We start from the raw sequence: 21,316 nt of genomic DNA, 5'->3' as shown, positions 1-21,316 counted from the left end.
CTGAACAGATCTGTTGAAAGAAACATGTCTGCTCAATGTACCCTGCAAAATATTCAGTACAGTACAGCACAATTAACATTTCATGGTCATGTTTAGGCACTCAGAAGTCTTGGGTAAGGTTGGGTAAAGATGGTGGCCTTGGTTAAATATTGAAAAGTGATTTGAGGTGTGAGACAACTTATTTGCTTTAATAATATTTAACTGGAACCAGAACCTTCCTCCAACCTTATCCAAAGTGCTTTTGTTGCCTAAATCTAAGCATATCCTTCAACCATCCTCCAGGACCACCATGTCTTTGACTGCTCTGACCTGCCTCATGCACCGAAAAAAAAAAGAAAAAAAGAACTTGTAGCAAATAAACACAATTTGTACTTCGTTTGTTTTTACAATATGAGAGTTTAGCACATTTATTTTTGCGGTGTTTTAGGTCAAAGGGCCTGTTTGAACCTTTTCAAGCCAGAGTTTGTGAGAGCTTTTTTCATTTGATTGATCCATTTTTGGTCTAAGACATAAGGATGTGCATGTTGTGGAAAACTTCCCATCTGGGTGGGCTAAGTTTCCAAATTGGACAATTAGAAAGCCTCAGGTTGTGAGTTGTGTGCTGTGTTGGAGCCACAGATCCAGTCCAGGTCCTGCAGGGGATGGCGGTAACCTGGCGGATAGTTTATCAAACATTGGACAGTGTGGAGATTTAAATGGGCTTTGGGGGAGTTTCGTGTCTCTGAGTTGTGAGCGTTTTACATTTGTGTTGGGTTTTTGTCTCTGGTAATTCATATAGACATGTCTGTGTTTAATGGTTTTGCCTTTGAGCGCTTAAATAAAGCTGTTTTTCACTTCAAATTCTTTCTTTCTGCACACTGGCGCACAAATCCACCCAGCTTTGTCTGATTCTGGTGTTTGGTGTTGCAGCAGTTAGTGGCCTTTTGGTCTTTTGGCAGCGTCTTCCCGTCTCCACTCCCCCTCCTTCCCCCATCAACAGTGGCCAGACAGCCGTCCAACCCTGCCAGCTCTGGTGGGAGGCTGGCGACTGCTCCGTTCCAGCTCCTAAATCAGAGCGGCTGTGTTTAGATCCCCCCTGTAGCGCTGCACTTGTGATGAGCTCTGCTGCGCTCCACTCTCTCCAAGATGAAAGAGGGAAGTGCTGAAGAAGCTGTGTGCAGTTATTCTCACCCCCGTTTGCCCATTCAGAGGTCATATCTTTGTGATTTTGCAGCCTGTCTGTCAGACTTCTCCGGAAAACATTCTTCTCTTTCTCCTTCATCAGCTAATATTACATTCAAGGAAAAGACTATCAGGGACAAAGGGCGTTGTTGTGGTTCTGAGTGCAGAAGCACTCAAGGAAAATATAAAAGAGCACACAGAGGCATAGAACACAAAGCCATGCTATTTAGACAGAGAAAGCAACTTTCCTCTGCTTTGGTGATGGTGAAAGGGTCATACTGGAGTGAAGTGCACCACCTCAGGCTACATTCTTCGAAAGGGACAACAAATCCTCACAGAGTTCCTCAAGATAATACACGGGGGTTTAAGTGCACCATCAATAAAAGTGCATCTGCTTCACCTGATAAAGTGAGACCCTACAGCTCCCTTTTCTTCACTTTAGATTCATCTCACATCCCTATCTGGAGTTCAGGGCTTCCTGCAGGCGTTTTGTTCCTCCACTCCAGATATACATACATCTGAGTGACGATTTCTTTCCACTTCTTATTCCCATTTTCTTAAAAGCACTGCACATATTCCCCAATGTTTGGCACAGACTTTCAGAAACAACTCTGATGATGGCAAGAAAGTTTTGCACAAAGCTCTTTTCGGGTCTTTCCAGGGGGAAACGCAGCTCCTTAAACTGCCCACATCTTCACATTCTGACATGGGGAGGATTTTCCACGTAAGCTGCCAGGAGGCTGTTTGTCTTGGCACCAACGGCGTTTGACTTTAGGTATGAAAAATGTGTGTGTGTGTGTGTGTGTGTGTGTGTGTGTGTGTGTGTGTGTGTGTGTGTGTGTGTGTGTGTGTGTGTGTGCATGAGGGAAGTTCTTTCTACTTCTTTGAAAATGCCACAGAGACCTCCCACACTGCATCAGCCTTGAACAATACTGCATCCTGAAATACAGATGGAAAGTGCTTAAAGCTGTGGGCAGCCCTCGCACTGATTTAACAACACTAATTATTGTACAGATGGAGTATTACCGTATAAAATGGTGAAAGGGGCACTGTTGATGATCAAACAACTGCTACACAGGCTTTATATAAAGGGAATTTGCTGCAGTCATTAGCAGGAAACGATCACCATCAACCACCACCAACAGTTAGAATTAAGCAGGTGTTCAGCAGCTTTGTAAAGGAATAGTTCAACACCTTGGCAAATATACTTAGATTGATGCCACACTCATTTCTCTAAGCTAAATATGAAGTTACAGCCAGCAGGGAGTTAGCTTAGCTTAGCATAAAGACTGGAAACGGGGGGAACAGCTAGCCTGGCACGCTGAACACTGCATCCCTTCAGAAAAAGGCTGATCCAGTATAATCCCTGCAATTTCTTGGTTTTCCACTGTGTTTTTGTACAAGTAAACAAACAAGATAAAACAGTCATTTGCACACTTCAAAGCGCTGGTGGGCAGATTTTTTTGTTTTGTTTACCTTCAGACAGAGCCAGGCTAGTTGTTTCCACCTGTTTTCAGTCTTAATGCTAAGCTAGGCTAATGGGCTCTGCCCTACAAAGGCAGAGATGGAAGCAGTTTTCAGACTGGCCAGCAAACTGCACAACAGATAGAGAGATTGTAACACCTTCGTTTCATGACTTTTTATGAGCTAGTTATCATATCAATATGATAACATTACATGAACTTTTCTAATGTTAGAGTCAAAAGCTGGGATGGTAGTTACTGATATTCTGCTAAGATAGTCAGTTGCAGGAGTTTCAATTAATTTTAACAGCTGAAAATTGGTAAAATTCAGTTTAACTTTGATTTTGATGATAGCTATGGCGGCTTCCCCAGCTAGGGTCATAGATAAATAGTGTACACTTGTAGCTGAGCTGTCAAACTCGCTGTCTCTCTTTGACAAAGTGCAGCTTTTGTGGATCAGCAAATTTTAAATGCTGTTTTCAGGGAAATTACACATTTCTGTAGCTTAATGCTCTCTTTTATGGTAAAACAGACATCAAAAATCAGATTCCAGTCTTAACTCAGTCATGATCAAACAGGCATTTACTGTGTTTTCGCTTTGCAGCTACTCCAGCTTCAGATATCACAGCGATATCTGCCTCCTCATCTAATTCTTGAGAGGAAACAAATAAACATATTTCCCCAAACTCTTCCGCCGATCTTTAACAAAACATTGTTATGTGATCAAGCAACAATTTGTCTCCATGAAACTCAAAAGGATGTTAGTACATGTGGATATAAGGTGTTTTTTCTTCTCTACAACAAGCAGATCTACCAAAACGCCGGCATTCATCGCTTCCTGATGCCGTGTAATCAGCACACAGACACATGGGAATAAAACTGGAACGGCAGTCACCCGGCCACAGCTGACTGCAAAATGCAAATGCTGCGAGCACAAAGGGCGAGTCAGCACAGAGCACACTTCCTTTATAATCCACCTCCCCCTTTCAATTCACCTGAGGCGTCTCCTCTGGCAGAACAATGGCCCTCCACTTGATCTGATTTCTACCTGGCATAACCTTTCAGTGAGGAGGTCTCTTCACTGTTGCCCCGACACAGGGACTTCCATTGTTGATACAAGATGGAAGATCAGTTGAGCAGGTTGGAGGAACAATGATTCTCATTCATGCAAAGGAAAACTGGGAAGCAGAAGGCATGAAATCAGTCCAAGTTTACATATCACACTTTACAACCCATGAGAGATGGCTAGTGTCTGCCGAGACATACTGTAAATATGTAACTACAGGCAGTTGTTGCAGGCCACAAAACACTTACTGTCCTGCTCTTTATCTATCATTGATAACAGCTACAACCTGAATATTTCAAAACACCTTATCTTGGACAAACCTCTCTTTTCAAGAAAACACAGCCTGCCAAGGAGGTTATGTAAGCAGAGTTTGAAGCAGCCTTGGCTGAGAGGCATGTTTTCCTGCCAGCTATCTTCCTGTAATCACCTTGGGTGTTAGCAAAGAGGACAGATAGAGTCAGCTTTGTGTCTTTTCAACAAGAGGATCTTTGTGTTGGCCTGGGGCGATGAAACAACGCTCAGATAAGCAGCATGAAGCACATTCCTTCATAACATCACTTGCAAAAAGAGCAAGAACTTGAAGGAGGATGTAATCTGATTTAAAAGCATTGCAGGTGTAGGTTACAGTGATTCCCAGGCTGGGGGTCAGGACCCCCGCAAGGGGTTGAAAGATAAATGGGAGGGGTTGCAAATGACTGATAGGAAAGCAGAAAAAACCTACCTGTTCATCTGTTCCAGATATTTGTCCGGTTTGGATCTATGGCATTGTCAGTCGGTCGGTCCACCACTACGGTCGACCCTGAAATATCTCAGCAACAGCTGATGGACTGTCATTAAAATGTTGTACAGACATCCAGAGCTCCCAGAGATGAAATCCCACTCACTTCTGTGATCCTCTGGTTTTTCTTCAAGTGAGGGTCTGTGGTTTTGAGTAAAATGTCTTAACTGTTGGATGGATTGTCATGAAATCTGGTTCACACATTCACATCCCTCTGAGGATGAACAGTAATAACACTGTGATCCTCTGACTTTTCAGCAGTTTAAACTTCCAATTTGTCCAATTCTTTGCCTCATGGCAAAAGCTAATTACATCCCAATCAGCCTCAACTGCACTTTGAGTGCTAATCTGCAAATGTTTGCAGGCAAACACACTAAACTAAGATGGTGAAGATAGAAAACATTATTATATCTCATTATACCTGCTTAACATTGTCATTGTGAGCATGTTTAGCATTTAGCTAAAAGCACTGCAGTTCCAAAGTGTCACAGAGCAACAAGCTAGCTGTGGATTCTTAGTCTTGTGTCTTCTCTTACAATCAGAGGTAAAATGATCACAATCAGACCTCTTACAAATGAGACAAAGGAAAGGAAACCTCATTTTCACCAGCCAAAAGGCAACTGCTTCATTTTGAAGGTTCACGAGCTAAAAGGGTGAGAACCCTTGAATCTGAATTGTGGTGTTGCTCAGTAGCCAACCTGCATGGTGCCAAAGTGCAGAGGAGCAAATAAAAACCAACTGCTGACACACAGTCTATCAAACTAAGATTTGTCTCTTTGCTTTATGAGCCTCCAGGGAGGTTCGTCTGTCTCAGTGGAGCATCTATTTGTTTAACTTTGCGGTGAGAAGCGCCTCCAACACAGAATAACAACAGCCAAGACTGCTGACTTGCTGCATAAAACGCCTCTGAACTGTGAGGCGGTTGAGTTGAAGAGCATGGGAGACACTGGATGAGAGGGGAAGAGACCGGGAGATGTGAAATGGGCAGAGCAGTGGAAGGAACGAGACAGAGACAAAGAGGGAGTAAAATGCAGCCTCCCTCCACGGGGGAAGCAGCCTGGAAAAATAATTGTTGAGAGGAGACAGAGGAAAGCCACTAATGACAGCAGACAATAAAAACTGGCCACCACTGTAGCGTCTTCCCAGGCAGAATGACAATAACGCAGGAACCGACAGCCCGGCTCTCAGCAAGGTCTGCAGAGGGATTGAACAGCCGCAACCACAGCACCTGAAAATAGAGCTTTGTCTGGGAATAGACTGTTATTAGGTCGTCTAAACACAGGGTCAATAACACCGTCACTGCACCTCCTAGACACTGAAGAATGGCGACGGTGCTGGCTAATTGGGTGGTCAGGATTATTTTGACAAGCAGTGAATAGAAATCTAAATAATGAGGCAGAATTATACGTTACACATACATGCGGTGGTTGTTGAGGGGGGAAAAAAGAGAACAAATCCTCGTAAATACAAATTTACTCCAACAGGAAACATTCATTGCACGCTTGACTTTTGCCGAAACAGCAACGATCCAACTCCGCAGCAAACCAAACAATTAGTGTTTCTCGGCCGCCTGGAAAGAAATTAAACAGACAGATAAAACTCATTTTAAGACTTTTATTACTGAACTCTCTCTAAGGCAGCAGTTTGTGTCCACAGGTCCTTCTAATGTCTCGCAGTGAATAAAATAAAATGGTACAAAAATCAGTTTTGCTGTGTGCTACAAATGTCATTAGACAGCTCTTGGTAAATAAAAGTTCACAGACAATAACAATAAGCATTATAAACATTCATTTTCCCCTTCAAGTATGCTACTATCCAAAGTGACTAGTGTAAGATTGGCCGAGGAAATAAAACACGATTCTTTACACATGACAGGTCCAACATGTGTGAGAGAGTGTGTGTGTGTGTATTTAAAAAAAACAAACAAGACAGGCTGGTTGGAAATGTTTCGGCTGCGTTTTTGGTGGCGAGCGTACACACACACACACACACAGACACACACACAGTGATGTGACTGACTGGCTTCCACGTTTTACACAGAGCAAAAAATGTAAGCGTTTCAGCAAAAGATCATTTAAGACTCGAGTTGATCCAAACGGTGGCACCAACAGGCAGCATCCTCCTCCTCTGGTGAGGCCGACAAGAGCACAACTAAAGCGCTCTTACTTGCCGAACGTCTGTCCTTCAGAATCGAAGGAGACACTTGGAAAAACAGGACACTGGAAAGAGTTAAGCATCAAAGGTCATTCTGGTCCTCTGACAAAAACAATCACAACTCAAACGCCACCTTTCCCGACGCTTTCCACTGCATCGCATGGTCTTCATCAGCAGACAGAGTTTGTCATGACGTGCACGATCAGTAGCTGCCATGATGTCACCAATAGCACTTTTAGGACTTTAGGACTCATCAAGTTAAGCATTGTCTTAACCACGCTGAAGAAGACTGCGTGGCATGTTTGAAAGCTCGGGGGGGGAAAAAGGCTTGTAAGTGAACCTTAAGTTTGTAAAAGTCTGGAAAAACATGTACGTTTTTATCAGGTTCCACCTACTTAAAAGTGTGTTCACGTGCACATTAATAGACGATGACCATAGATCTGATTTGTCTGTCTGCACTCAGAGATTGTTTTGATCTGGATGTGAGGATGCAAAAAAGCAAACAGCAAATCCAAAAATTTTTTTAAAAATCAGACCTGAAGCAGGATATGAGCTGGCCTACAATGTGCTGTGAACACACTTCTCGGGGACACTCCCTGGAGGATGTTTTCACAAGTAATACCGCTTTGTGGACGACCACACAACCAGCACAGTGTCGCTTATCCTTCATGCAGGCAGGAACCCCGTCAGCCCAGCGTGTCTTTGGTTTAACCAACCCAAACGAGCAGATGATTTAGTTTTCACGACTGCTACATAATCTTGGTGAAACATCACTCAGGAATCGCAGGAGAGGGACGACAGACGGCGCGCCTCGACTTCAATGCTACGACGTCGACACACGGCGGGAGATTAAATATGCACACCTTCATTTTCAGCTCATTTAAACAACAGCGGTGCATGATTGTGCTTTCATTGAACTGCCGCGACACTATCCAAGCAAGGCGTACCGTATTGTACATACACACCCATGTGTGTATTTTAAGTGTATATACACATATGCACAAATAGTCTTTTGGCCGACTTTTGCATCTTGATTCATGTCTCCGTTCCTAATACAAGAATGCATGGGGCAGGCGGTACAGAACATATCACATACAATATGTACAACGATATACATAATATACATAAGAACACTCAGAAAACCTGCTCAAACTCCAGCTAGTGATCGACAGCTTCAGAGACAAGCTTATTTGGAGAAAGACAAGAAGCTTTTCTGACATTTTCCCCTCTGGAGACACTGAACACATTAATGTGTCAACTACTTCGTGCTTTAAAAGGTTCTCGCGTATATACAGAGAAAGGAAATGTGACAGACATGTCCATATTTCTTCTGTGAAGAAAGACAAGAGCTGACTGTTGTTTTGCTGCAGGACCACCGTCCCTGTCACAGTACCGCTTTTCAGTCAGGCAGAATTAAAGACGCAGCTAATGAAACATCATCAGTGATCAGTAAGACCCATCGTCAATGAGGCCTCAATTAAAACTGACATCTTCATATATATCTCAAGGATATACCGGCTTCCCTAAAATGAACCCGTCCTGAAAAATGTACAGTCAAGTCAGCAAAATGAGGTGCAGAGACACAGGTTTTCTCAAAGACACGGTCTGTCAGTCAAAGGGACTTTTCATTACCTGACTTGAGAGGAAAATTTGAGCTGAAGTGTTGGACTGACGCCAAGTCATTCTGTGAGACAGAAAGGTCTTAACACTGCCCTCCCTGATGCACATTCATCTGTACAACCTTAATGGTTAAAGTTTGGGAGGAGCACAGAGAGACTTTAACTCTGCTGGATCAACAAGTGCAAAACCATAAAGTTCTATTTTCCGAGTGTGGATTGAAACATTTTCAGTGCATATCAACGCTGCTTACAACTCTCATGCTGTGATTCTTATTTTGCTTGTCAGCCTGTTACTTCTGATTTTCTCTGTTCCCTGCTCAAGCAGAGAAGGGTTCACTCAGCACACTGTGTACAGCACACTGCAGAAACATGTTTGTCACAGATGTGTCTCTTAAAGGGACAGAGTGAGACAAACTCAGCGAGGCCTTTCTGACGGCTACAGCATGCAGCATGCTGACCAGTGTTCAGCTCATTTACTGCATATCTATGTGGTCGACAGCAGCTCGGCTAAAGGTTCGCCTTTAATGTCTGCAAGCTGAAGGCTAATTCAATACATGTACAACAAGTACATGTGGAAGTTCACATATTTCTCGGTTGCACATTTCTGTATGACAGATGTGAACTTTTATCAATCATCTAACCTACAGGCTGTTAGAGCTCACAAATACAACTGTATGCCCGTCTGAAATGGTGTTTAAAAGTATTATTAATGCAAGGATGATGAGCACACAGTAAAACACCTGCTAAGAAATGCAAGAAGAGACCTAAAGTGAACTTTAAACCGTGCAGACACAACAAAAGCATCCCTGAGTTTGCCTCACTTTGCAAGAGTTGGATAAAACAGTAGAATTTGCTACAAGTTGAACTCTCCCTTGATTGAAATGCATTCTCTAGCATCATTACACAACAGCCTGGGGGAAAAAAAACACATGTTTGTTTCTAATCTGCTGACCAAAGTCAGTTTTCACAACCAGTGGCAGACCTAGAAATGTGCTCCACAAGTTCAGCATTCAAGAAGAAACTTCACAATTTTGACAACTGTACAACCAAAGAATACACGTTTAGTCCATAAAAGTTCACTCATTAGTCTGGAATGGAGTATTTACACTGTGCAAATGAAACACCAAGCAGAGAGTGTTCATGTATAAGAGCTGGATCATTTCAGAGTTCCTTGAATCTTTTCTTGTGGGTCCAGGTCCAGTAGAAGCAGACGGTTAAGTCACTGCACCTTTCCCTTTTAACCAGCCTGATCAGAGTCTCCTGAAAATCACCAATCTGTTCATTCACATTGTTGCTTTCAGTCAAGTCCCCTTCAGCTCTCGTGGCTAATGTCTTTGGATTGGTATAACTTAATTTAAACCTTTTCATAAACATTACAACGGGGCTTCGTTTCGCCAGAGCTTTCCTCTTTATATGTGTCGTACACTTGAGTTAAGAAATGAAACAAAAAAAGAAACGGCGGCAGCTTAAAAACAAAGCTGGGGTAGCAGTGTTAAAATAGAACTGGCATCTTTCTTGAATAACATTTTTCTTTCTGCTGTAGTGCTGACAAAGGCTCCGCTCTCTGCTATGGACTGCGGCACCTTTGTACAGACGCTGAAACTATCTTTTTCAAACCTCAATAACACCGCGCCTACCCACACTGAACATACCATCAACATCACATTATCGCACGAACGAGGCTCCTTGAAACCGGACACACTGCTGATCTGGGACCAGCAACCATCACGTGATTCTTCAGCAGTCGTTCTAAACTTGAGTTTAGAAGAAGATGACGTCCTCCTTGTTGAGGTCCTCGGTGTTGATCTTGTAGGGTGGCAGCATGCTGTGGCTGTGGCTCAGGCCGTGAACATTGACCTGGGCGTTCGGACTGAGGCCCTGCGGCTGCAGATGGGCCTGGAGCTGGAGGGAGCCTGCGCTCTGCGAGTGGGGAGGGATGACGGGAGGCTGCATGGAGGGCTGAGGATGGGACTGTGGAGGGGGCATGGGGGGTTTCTGAACACTTGGAGGATGGGAGGTGCTGACTGAGGAGGTGGACTGGGTGTCTGGTCCAGCACTGTCTGGAGGACTGGGTTGATCTGTCAGAGGCATGAAAGAAAAGACATTAGAGAAGAAGGGATTACTCCAAAAATAGCACAAAAACTGCCGGCAGATTAGTCATTAGTATGTGTTTAATACAGCTGGGCTTATTCAGCCTAACTGCAATCTATCATATGAAATCCTGCCAGTGTTTTCTTTTGGCAGGCAGTAATTGTGAGGGCATGGGATTAAAGTGTTAAAATGTCTGTGTCAGCACTGCAACCTGCCATTAATCACAGTGAAGCATGTGAAACTGATAGGTGTTTACACAGGGTGAGGCTGGGCATGAAGGTAAGCCTTAGAGAGGCGCGTGATCGGGTGGGGTCCGGTGGGCAGGTGGAGAATGTGTGTCTCTCACGTGTGTGTCTGTGAGAACCAAGTTTAATAACACAGCAGGCAAAGAAAGATGAGAATAGATTGTGTTTGGGTTTGTCCTCATGGAGCAGAGGAGGAAGTGTGTGTGTGTGCGCTTGTCAACCCTTTGTGTGTGCATATAGAGAAGGGTACCGGCGTGGTGATGCAGGGAGTGAGGCTGAGGAGGGGCTGACAGCGGGAGCTGCTGGTGGGGGCTGATGGAGCGCTTAGCCTTGAGGGCGTTGTCGTCTCGGGCGGACAGCTTCAGCGGCAGCATCTGCTTCATATCCACTGAGGCTGAGGGGGGAGGAGGAGGGAGGGGGAGACCAGGGGAGGGAGAGGAAGCAAGGAAAACAAGAGACAAACAGAGACAGAAGGTGATTTAATTGTGAAATTAGATTTCATTGGTAAACTAGAGCAGCCTCGTCTCTTTCAGGCCACTGTTTCACATTTCAGGGGGGTGACCCAATTTAGAGAGCTAATGTGATCCTAATGAGCCACTTAAATCAGCTGATCAGGTCAAGCTCATGTCAGGCACAGATGGCTCTGAGTAAGAACAATCCATTTTCAAATACTGTGCTGCTTTACATCACCTTAAGAGTAAGAGAGAGGAGAAAACCTCAATGCAACAGGCAGAGACTCTATGAAAGAGTCACTAATGCAGCAATGAGGAGTCGAAAAACGCCAAACATTTAATGGCTCCAGCTTCTTCTGATTTTAAACTAAACCCTTACCAGTGCTGTCAGTGCGGTGCGAGGCTTTGCCCATCTTGCCTCCTTTCCCTTTGCCGCTGCTGAAGGCGGCCAACTTGGTGGGAATCTGCTGCTGCACCCCCACCGTTTTGTGCAGCTGGTTGGTGGTGCTGAAGAGGTGAAGGGGCACCTCCGTCTTCAGCGGCAGGGTGGAGGAGCTCGTCTCACGCCGCAACATCACTTCAGGGCGCTCCGGATAGTCGGCCGGTGCGACGGACAGGCTGCCGCGCACCAGGGGCTTCGGAGGCAGGGGCAGGTCGGAGGCGCCGGTGGAGGCGGCGAGGCCAGAGGACATGAGGAGCTCCCCGTTCAGACTGCCAGACAGAGGAGCCACCTGCACGAGGAGAAGGCCGCACGTTATTTGCTGGGAGGTGACTGAAGTCTTCTTCAATTGTTGCAAACAGCAACATACAAGACATGAAATCAGTATTCAAGTTCACAAAGGACGACTTCCCAACTCTTCACTGTAATTATCCATATTTGTGGTCGGATTCAGTTTGGAATCTGGGCTGTGGAACTCGTCATGTTTGCATGCTGTGTGTGTGTGTGTGTGTGTGTGTGTGTGTGTGTGTGTGTGTGTGTGTGTGTGTGTGTGTGTGTGTGTGTGTGTGTGTGTGTGTGTGTGTAAGCAGCCTACACTGTGAGTTATGTTTGAGTCTTTTTAGTGTCTTTTGAAGAGGAAAAAAAAAAAGAACCCAACGACTTAAAACAGCGTCTCAAGAGTACAGAAAACACACACGCACACACAGATACAAACTATAAATCATCTGTGTGCCTCCGTGCTGCTACAGACACACAATCTGTGCAGGGGCAGGGTATTTATGGGCTGAAGAGGGAATCAGAAACACATGCAACTCTTTCTGCTGAGCACACAGTTTGGCAAGTTTGGTAACAAGCTTTTGATGTGTTCCAAGAGGCTCAAGGACAATGCGCGCACACACACACACACACACAAAATGAGAAACATAAAACCCTTAATAGTCCCTGTGCACATAAAGGCGTGTCTAACAAAACAGGCAGGGCTGTTAGACAAGCAGGGGAACAGGAAAATGGCTCTCATGACATCAGTGGATAAAAGACACTGACTGCATTGTCCACTTAATTATCAGACTGAAGGAAAGATGATCTACAGATCGAGTCAACATCATCATCCAATCGGCATTCAGTGAGACCAACCAGGAGGATTTCTGCAACAATGGAGCGGTGTAGTGTTTGTGTGCGTTAGTAATCCCACATGTGTTGCATTACATGGACTATAAAAAGCATTTCACAAAGCTTTTCACTGCGCTGTAGTAAGACACACAGGACAGGCTTCAGCCCTTCTGCAACACTGCGAGCTGCCATGTTGATGATTTTCATCACACATTAAATGAAACAGTCAAAATGTAAAATAGAGCCCGTCATAAAGCTGTAGTTCAGAATCATCTTTGCTTAAACATAAAGTTAACATAAGAGTAGTAACTATTTTTCCTTTGAGTGATTAGATAATTTTATATGAAACTGGTTTCACAACATTTCAAAAAGATGCTTGTTTCTTTGGTTTTGCAGCCTTGTGACAATAAAAGCGCCCACAATCAAAAGGAGGAGAGGATGAATAATAACACACATTCATTAATTCACTACGAGGAATCAGATATAGCTGTCGCATTACAAGTAACTAAAGTAAAAGGTTTCCAATAAACAAGTCGTGGTTATTAATGGGAAATGATGGCACTGACTGCTAGAACAACATTTAATCAATTAGTATTGATTGGTTAAACAACCTATGTAAGCAGGCACACATGGCACAACTGACCTACGTCCCATATTTAAAGAAGGAAATTATCACTATCATACAGCGTCACTGACAGTTTTAACTGCTGGGTCTTTAACTTAAAGTCAGGCATCAGTGTGTCACTCTTCTGTTCGGTATGCAGTCCACATGCTGCATGATTGATGGTGATGCAGAATACTTCCCGTGGAGATGAGGAACACATGATGACTGTGTTTTACAAGGCATGAAGGGCAAACTCATCTGACTGTGACTGTGTGTGGAGACCGTAGCTTCCCCCAGTTGTAACAGCAGAGCATGACGACGCGACCTGAGGCAGAAAGGGGCCCTGCAGTGGGGAGAGTCTCCAAATCCCCCTTTTTCCTTTCCCTCCATCCTTTTTCCTCTTCCAGGGCTCACTCACTTTGGCACAGATGTTCCATTGTTCCCACAACAAGGTGATCGGCCTGAAGCGGCATAAAGAGCAGGTTTCCAGGGCAGTAAAGCGTGCGGAAGGTACAGAGGCCTGGCTGACAGCACACAAACAATTAGCACTGGCTGCCATCCAGAGGCTTCTGTTAATTACAGGCTTGGACTAGCTAATTATACAGCCAGGTTCCTCTCATCCTGAAAACTGCCTGGATACTCCCATGTCATACATATCTCCACTAACGCTGCACACTGCCATGCATACAATGGACACCAGTGGATGCTGGTTGCTGAATCTTGCCTGCGCTAGATGATGTGTGGAACAAGAAACATGTGAGAAATAATGCTTAGAGAAGGAGTTTCTATGGGCAATGTGCAAGAAAACCCTGTAGGCTTAAACCTGTCTAATCCAAAATCAAATTGTCTCTAAGTAATCACACAAAATAAATACAGTTTTTTATTAAGGCTGGTGATGAGCAATGTCTCAGCTATTTATACCATGGCTCAGTGTCGAGTCTCCTGGGGCTCAGTATCACCTCAGAGCTGAAATGATCAATGGGTTCACAGGAAATTATTCTGCAACTATTTGAATAATCTCTGAAGTCATTTATCAATTAAAACCTTCATACTTTTATCAGTTTTGTATCATTGCAAATGGAATATCTTTGAGTTTTGAGTTGTTGGTCGGACCAAACGAGACGTTTAAAGTCACATGGACTCCAGAGACATTTTATAGACTTTACAGCTACAAAAGACTGACAGATAATCAGCTACTCTACTAATTAAAGAGGAATCATTTAAGTTTGTTTTTAAGCAAATAAACCGAACATTGGATGGTTTCAGATTCATGAATGTGAGAATTTTCCGTTTCCTCGTCTGACATTACAGGTCACATAAAACAGCACATTTGATGACATCAATGATGGACATTCTGGTCACTTCATATCAATCAATAATGAAAATAATTGCAGCCCTGTATCACATTGCCCAAATTCTCAGGCTGGAAACACAGACAAGAGCAACTTAGCCTACATGTAACTACTTGTTTCTCTCACAGAGCGAACAATTCACTCCAACGATGAGCAATTTACTGGACACAGTGTGCGGCAAGCAGGTGGAATAGCTACAGTAGCAGATGGCGTAGAAAGAAAATATCTGCCCTCGAGCCTGGTGTTCTGCCTCAGCTCCGCAGAGCAACTGCTTCTGGCTGACTGTAGAGGACGCGAGTCACAGGCATCTAGGTGTGTGCGAGCGTGTGTGTGTGTGTGCCCATGTATTACTCATGTTGTGGGGACATAAATCTGTAAATCTGACATAAATCATTAAATTCTAGGGTGAAGACTTGGGGTAAGGTTAGAGTTAGGCAAGTGGTGCTTATGATTATGGTTAGGGTAAGTCTCCAAGACATGAATGGAAGTCTATGTAACGTGCCCAAAAATGATGAAAACCGAACGCGTGTGTGTGTATGTGTGCGTGTGTGTGCGCGTGCGTGTGTGTGTGGCGAGGGTGTTAATGGGTAAAGAGTTACTCCTTGAGCTTTTTTCAGACCGCAGGAACACACTCAGACAACAGCATCGTAAATCAGCCTGGAGGACTGAGGCCGAAGAGGGGAAGAGATAGCTCAGAGTAGACGACAGATGCAGGTCACTGTTCTAACATGGACCTTTTAATGTTCCCCTTGAGTTTTGCCGATCTTCCTATGTTTAAGAAATGTTCCCTGTCATGTAGTTACAGTTTTCTGCTCTGGAGCAGGTGAAGTTGGTAGCTGAGTGCTCTGCCAGAGGGCATCTCAAAGAAGTTATTGAAGGAAGAGTAATGTCTATTCATTGATTGCATTCCTTAAGACTTCCCGAGCAGGCCGGGGACTGAACCTTTGACCTTGCAACCATAAGCCGAGTTTCTACCCTTTACGTTTTCCACTCTTGCTGTTTTGTGCAAGTCATTTCTCTTCTTGACTGTTTACTGTCAATCAAATCCCCCAAAGCTCCGGCTCTAACCTTGATTATGAACATGCTTTATGGCTTGACATTCATGGGACTATTGAGCAATCACACCCGAGGCTCTGGCCAGGGGCAGAGCCAATAAAAAGCGGTGGGCATAGTGCGTTCCTCATCCAGGGACCAACTGTGATCAGATCAGATAACACATGAAAGAGAAGCTCCTCTGAAGCCAGGACATGCCGTAACTAGCACCGTTCTTGCTCAAACGCTCACATATGTTCCGGAACACACACACAAACACACAAGGAGGCATGTCTTTTTTTTAATGAGGTCTAATCATAGCTCTACGGGTTTGCTGATGAGTCTTAATGTTGGGTGGTGGTGATTAAATGTCTGTTGATATCAGGCTGGCTTGGAGCCTGGAACAGATCCTGAGGTCAAAGCTGATGAAAAGACCGTTTGATGTGTTTGACGCAGACGGGGAACAAACCACTTCCAAATCTCCCATAACCGCAGCCAAGAAAGTCCCATAGCCCGGCCAACTGTATGGAACTGCAACCCATACATCTGCATGTGTACAAAACACACAAACACATTAATTAGGCAGTCTAAAACAAATATTGCGGCCACGATTTAATGGGGTGCTGAGAGCTGATAGGGTCTAGATCAGCTATGCTTCAGGTCTTATCTTGCAGTCCAGCAAAGTAACAAACAAACCAACAGTGCAGTAATTCACCATCACTGTTTCAGTGAAGGCCTCTGTAATTACCAGGGCCCCTGCATTACTCATCACAACACATTAGGGCAATTCAGCCAGAGGCTCCTTCGCTTCACAAGAACAGAAGTTGTTTTCCAGGAGTCCCAGTCAAAGGCCTGCCTTCTGCAGCCAGTAATGAGATGATAAGTCATGTCAGCTGGCTGTGTTTGTGTACGTCTTGAGCTAAGACTCCAGTTAGCTGAAGACTCAGGCATGTCACGGAAAGGTCTGGTTACCATGGGGTCTTTGGGTGGTAGAGAAAAAGCTAGATGTCTGAGGATGTTAGGAGAAATGCTGCAGTAGATAAATAGGAATTAAGGAAAAGCACTGTTGCTCTTTTTTGGGGGGGGGGGGGCAAGTCAGGACTTGAATGGAATTGCATAATGTCATCCGTCAGTTACTCAGCTTGGTATGAAGGATGAAGAGACACTGGCCAATCAGAGATAACTGTCAGGCGTCAACCAGATAGGAATGTCAGACAGCAGAGAGGGACTAATGACATCATTGGACACGGCCTCAATCAGAGAGACGCATCTCTGTGGACGCATGTGTGTCAGTGCAGCGCTGGCAGACAGCTCATCAGGTGATCAGTCCAACCTTCTGGACAACAACAATCCGGTTTGTGCAAATACTGACAAACTTTCTTAAGCAGGAAAAAAAAGACACTGACTCATCCGGCTCAAGTTTTAGGTTTTCTTAGTCAGAGCCAGCAGCCCATCATTATGTGTGTTTTACATCCTCCTCCAGGTAGAATCATCTGTGTGACTCAGGTAGTGGAGCTGACGCTAAGGTTCGAGCTCCTCTCCCTGAACGAACATAAACAGTGCTTGTTTTAAAATGCATTCAACAATTTCATCAAAGATTATTTCAAAAAGTACAAAATTAGTGAACACCATACAGGAAAATCATCAGGAATATTCTAAAAATGATTTGACAACCCATCTGAGGGTGCTGCTCACTCTGATGTGTTCGGGGGGTCCGATGATGATTGGGATGGGCGATTTTACCACAATATTTCAGGGTAGTTTTGCTATATATTTATGACAATATAATGAAATGTAGAAATACTCATTCTTATTTGTTGCCATAAATAAAGTCTGTTGGTTGTCTCATTTCTAGCTTCTTTCTAACCAATTTGATGTAATGTAGTGAAATGAGTTTGTTGTATTGTTTATACTGGACTTTCATGTTATTTTTCATCAATGTAATGAAGTATTTTGTTTTGCCAGGTCTTTAATTTGCTGGATTAACCAAAAAACTGAAACTCTTGTCAGGTTTTATACAATAACAGCCTCTTAATTGATTTTCAGATAATGATTTGTATCATGATATCTCTCTCCTTTAGCATGGATAACAAAAGTGCTACCTGTCAGTCTGTATCCTCTTAAGTTGGTATGAAGATAAGGTCTGTTTTGAGACTGAACTTCCAATGTTACATTTACCCGTAGCTCTCCTCAGCTTGTCACAGTGAATGCTACTCAACAAAACTGAGACACTGATTCAGACCTTTGAAAACACTAAAGGCTGATATTAAGTAGCTTTCCTGTAGCTCCCTGACAGATCTGTTAGCACCGGGCGTGAAATTTCAGTCTCAGTGTATCTTTCTCAAAGCTCCTCTCCCATGAAACTCACAAACAATGGCCCGCATTGTACTACAAGGAGAAAAAGAGGGATACAAGTGTGGAAACACAGGGAGGAGAGAGGAGAAAGACTGCTCCCTGCGTAGGTGGATTCCTCTGTTGAGTGATTAGAGATTCAGGCGTATGTGTTTATCATTATGCCCATCTATGACACAGGCTGTGGGAGCTGAAACCAAGTTCCTTCAGTGCGACTCTCCTGGATCTCAGTTACTGCTAATGTGTGCTGAAGTTATAGGCAAATTAAGACTGATGAAGGAAAAAAAAGAGCCATGGTCGGGAAAGTCTTGGAGATTTGGAAAACAGTGAGAAGGGAAGACAGAGAGATGGAAAGTCCGTTCTTACTTTCTGTGCTTTGACTAATCGTCACAGCACCATTTTTCCTGGTATCACCTCTTTACTGCACTGGCACCCTGCACCTCGGCCTTGTCCTCATTTCACACACAACTTTAAAGGTGCAGTAACTCTTTTATGACCTTCAATTTACCATTTCAGATTTTTCAAATGCTATTTTCTTTTCTATTGAAGTCACCTTTAAATTATAATAACTGAAAATCTTTTAGCCATCGGTAATAAAACTGAAAAAAACTGAGGCTCGGTGACAGCAGCTCCAGCCGTCACCATCTCAGCAGCGCCTGACTCCACAAAACTCCCGGCTAATCCAAAAATGGACAAAAAGGTGGAGCGTGGGTGGAGCTAAGGCAAGCCGAACGAAGCCAGTTTGCTGAACCCTGGTGGCTCGCGGCCACTCAAAGCCACCATGCCCATAATTCTGCTTAAGTCTTAATATAATTTAAAGGACTGAAATATAATTAATATAATTCAGCGTTTGCTTCATCTCTTCAGCTCCAGAGGTTGCCGCTTAGTTAGCATAAGCTTCATTTCTAATTTTTGTGTCTGGCTGTGAGGGTCTGATCTGATAATGTGCTGACCTTATGCACCCACCCTTAACGTAGTATAAACAGAACACCATTGCAGGTTCCGCACCTCAATAGTCTTCCTCTTGATCTTCTTCTGATGTTCCAGGCGTTCCTTTTCTTTCTCCACAGTTCTGGTGGACTCTCTCAGCCTCTCCAGGTCCTCCTGGTACTTCTTCCTCTGACTCTCCAGCTCCTTCTTCTCTTCTGCCAGATGATCCTGCACCAAAATAACGAGCAATGTTGCAAAATTTACGTGGAATATTGATATTTTTAAAACACAGCCCTAAAACCTTTTTTTTGTTTTATTACTAGTGTGCACTGAACTGAGACATCAACTTGAAAGGAACTGCAAAAAGTTTCTAATGTAATTTGAGAAGCCATTTGTATAAAAGTCATACAAACTAGAACGAAACAGGAAGAGGTTACTTGTTTTCATTAGAAAGGGGAAAATCACAACTGAAACAATGGACCCATAAATCTAAATACAAAGCAGAGCTGGAAGTTCATGAAATTCGGCCTAATAAACTCTGGTGCACAGCCCTCAGGTTGGACAGAACACTTCACCTCCAGCCGTCTGCACTCCTCCTCCCTCTGTCGGAGCCTGGCCTCAGTGGCCTCCACCTGCTGCCGGTGCCTCTCCCTCTCCCTCTCCCAGCGCTGCTGCTCCTGCCGGTGCTGAGACTGTAGCTTGTGGAAGCTGGCCAGCTCCTCTCTCTGCAGGGCCAGAGTCCGCTGTTTCTCCTGCTCCAGGAGCACGTTCCCTCTGTGGCGGCCGGGCAGGGAGGCCCGCTGCAGCTCAATGTGACTGTCCCACTGTGATATGATGGCCTGAGGACGGAGAAAGGAGAAGAATAACACAAGACAATTCATGAACAGATTTGAATTTTGTACTGAGACAATGTTTATTCACTCTCACAGTGAGCAGGAAAGACTTGAGTTAAACTGCAAACACAGACATCAAATAAATGATGCAACTAATCTGCAAAGACACAACATACCACATGTTTTGATCAGTGACACAATTACCTGCAGACTGTAGAGCCTCTGGGAGAGCATTAGCACGCTGTCAAAGAACTAGAATGGAGACACGGGCAAGGTTATCATAATCAAATAAACACAAGCATCACCAAAACAACATTTCATTGGATTAGCAAGCCTCTCCTGGTTGCATCTTTTCAGTTCAGCAGGCATGGCTCTGAATATCAACTGCAGCAGTGTTGTGTTGCACAAGGTGACAGAGTTTACCTCAGCCTCGGGGAAGGAGTTGGACCAGATGTGGTTCCATCTGGCAGGAGAGCAGCAGCTCTCATCAACCTGAACAACAACAGTCAGACACACAGCGAGTCCTGAAATAACGTCTCAAACACACTGCGAGCACTGTTCAGACCTGCTATACAATACAGGTGCTGTGAAAACATTTAGAACATCTGAAATATATTAAAGCAATATGTAATTTCAAGCTATGTGTCCAAAAAGCTGACACCATGCACGTCTTCATTTCTCTCCGTCCAACACCCTGATATCCAAAAGACATTCCTCTGATCTGCTGTTATTAGCCAGTGTTGGAAAAGGTAAAACTATCATCCTGCATGGAAAATAATGTTGAAAACTCCTGTTTCTACAATTTTGATATGAGGATTAAGCAGCACAAGATATGAAATATTGATCAAGTATTTGTCAGTAATTTAACATGGAGTATTTCCCTTTGAGCAACACAGGAGCAGCAAATTGCGTAAAGTCTGTATGAACCTTTTCATAGTACTTTAACACAGATATCCTCAGTACAAGTCATTATATTCTGACTTACTGGAAGGTAAACCAATGAGTATATTGTGTTATCAAGGCTTGTACCTACTCATAAACAAATGAGGTGACCTATGGGAGCAGGGTTACAGTAAACAACAGCAAACTTTCCAGATGACTTGGTCTTGTTATTACTATTTAAAGGCAATAACAAGTGACTCATCCCAAGATATACTGCGGTGTGTGTGTGTGTGTGTGTGTGTGTGTGTGTGTGTGTGTGTGTGTGTGTGTGTGTGTGTGTGTGTGTGTGTGTGTGTGCTGAGCCCCTACCGTCTGCTCCAGGGTGTGGCTGCCGCAGAGGTCTTTGAGCTGAGGGTCAGAGCTGGCTCTCTGGCTTCTGTCTCTGTTTCTGGACTCACAAGAAAAGTTCTTCTTCACACTGCCATCTGGTACACACACATCGACACCGACGCGCACAGACGCAGGGACAAACACACACAAATAATTAAATACATACATAGAAATACTCACAACCACAAACACTGCACAGAAACAACACACGTATACATGCACCCACAGCTGTTTGGAAATGCTTTTGTTTTAGTCAGAAAAACCATACACATAAACCAATTCAAGGAATCTTTTATTTTATTTATAATTCATGCTTCATTAATGGATTAAAGGCCACTAAAATACAACTGCAAATCCATTAGA

At 44.0% G+C, this 21,316-nt stretch overlaps 1 protein-coding gene across 3 annotated transcripts in view; it reads right to left on the bottom strand.

Annotated features, from left to right (window-relative positions):
- Positions 1-9,025: 9,025 nt before the first annotated feature.
- Positions 9,026-21,316, bottom strand: part of arhgef18b (rho/rac guanine nucleotide exchange factor (GEF) 18b) — a 37,673-nt gene continuing 25,382 nt past the window's right edge. For all 3 annotated transcript variants that reach the window (XM_070961068.1, XM_070961069.1, XM_070961070.1), the window contains 8 exons: positions 20,933-21,048; positions 20,105-20,173; positions 19,886-19,933; positions 19,424-19,687; positions 18,927-19,076; positions 11,409-11,760; positions 10,828-10,971; positions 9,026-10,319 (listed from right to left, as the gene is read on the bottom strand). In XM_070961068.1, the coding sequence (XP_070817169.1) occupies positions 10,003-10,319; positions 10,828-10,971; positions 11,409-11,760; positions 18,927-19,076; positions 19,424-19,687; positions 19,886-19,933; positions 20,105-20,173; positions 20,933-21,048 (1,460 nt within the window). In that variant the 3' untranslated portion in view covers positions 9,026-10,002. The remainder of the gene's footprint in view (positions 10,320-10,827; positions 10,972-11,408; positions 11,761-18,926; positions 19,077-19,423; positions 19,688-19,885; positions 19,934-20,104; positions 20,174-20,932; positions 21,049-21,316) is intronic.

Source organism: Chaetodon trifascialis, chromosome 4, assembly GCF_039877785.1.
Source record: "Chaetodon trifascialis isolate fChaTrf1 chromosome 4, fChaTrf1.hap1, whole genome shotgun sequence".
NCBI classification, from domain to species: Eukaryota; Metazoa; Chordata; class Actinopteri; order Chaetodontiformes; family Chaetodontidae; genus Chaetodon; species Chaetodon trifascialis.
The sequence above is the reverse complement of the archived record's forward strand: the minus strand, read 5'-3'. Positions and strand labels throughout refer to the sequence as shown.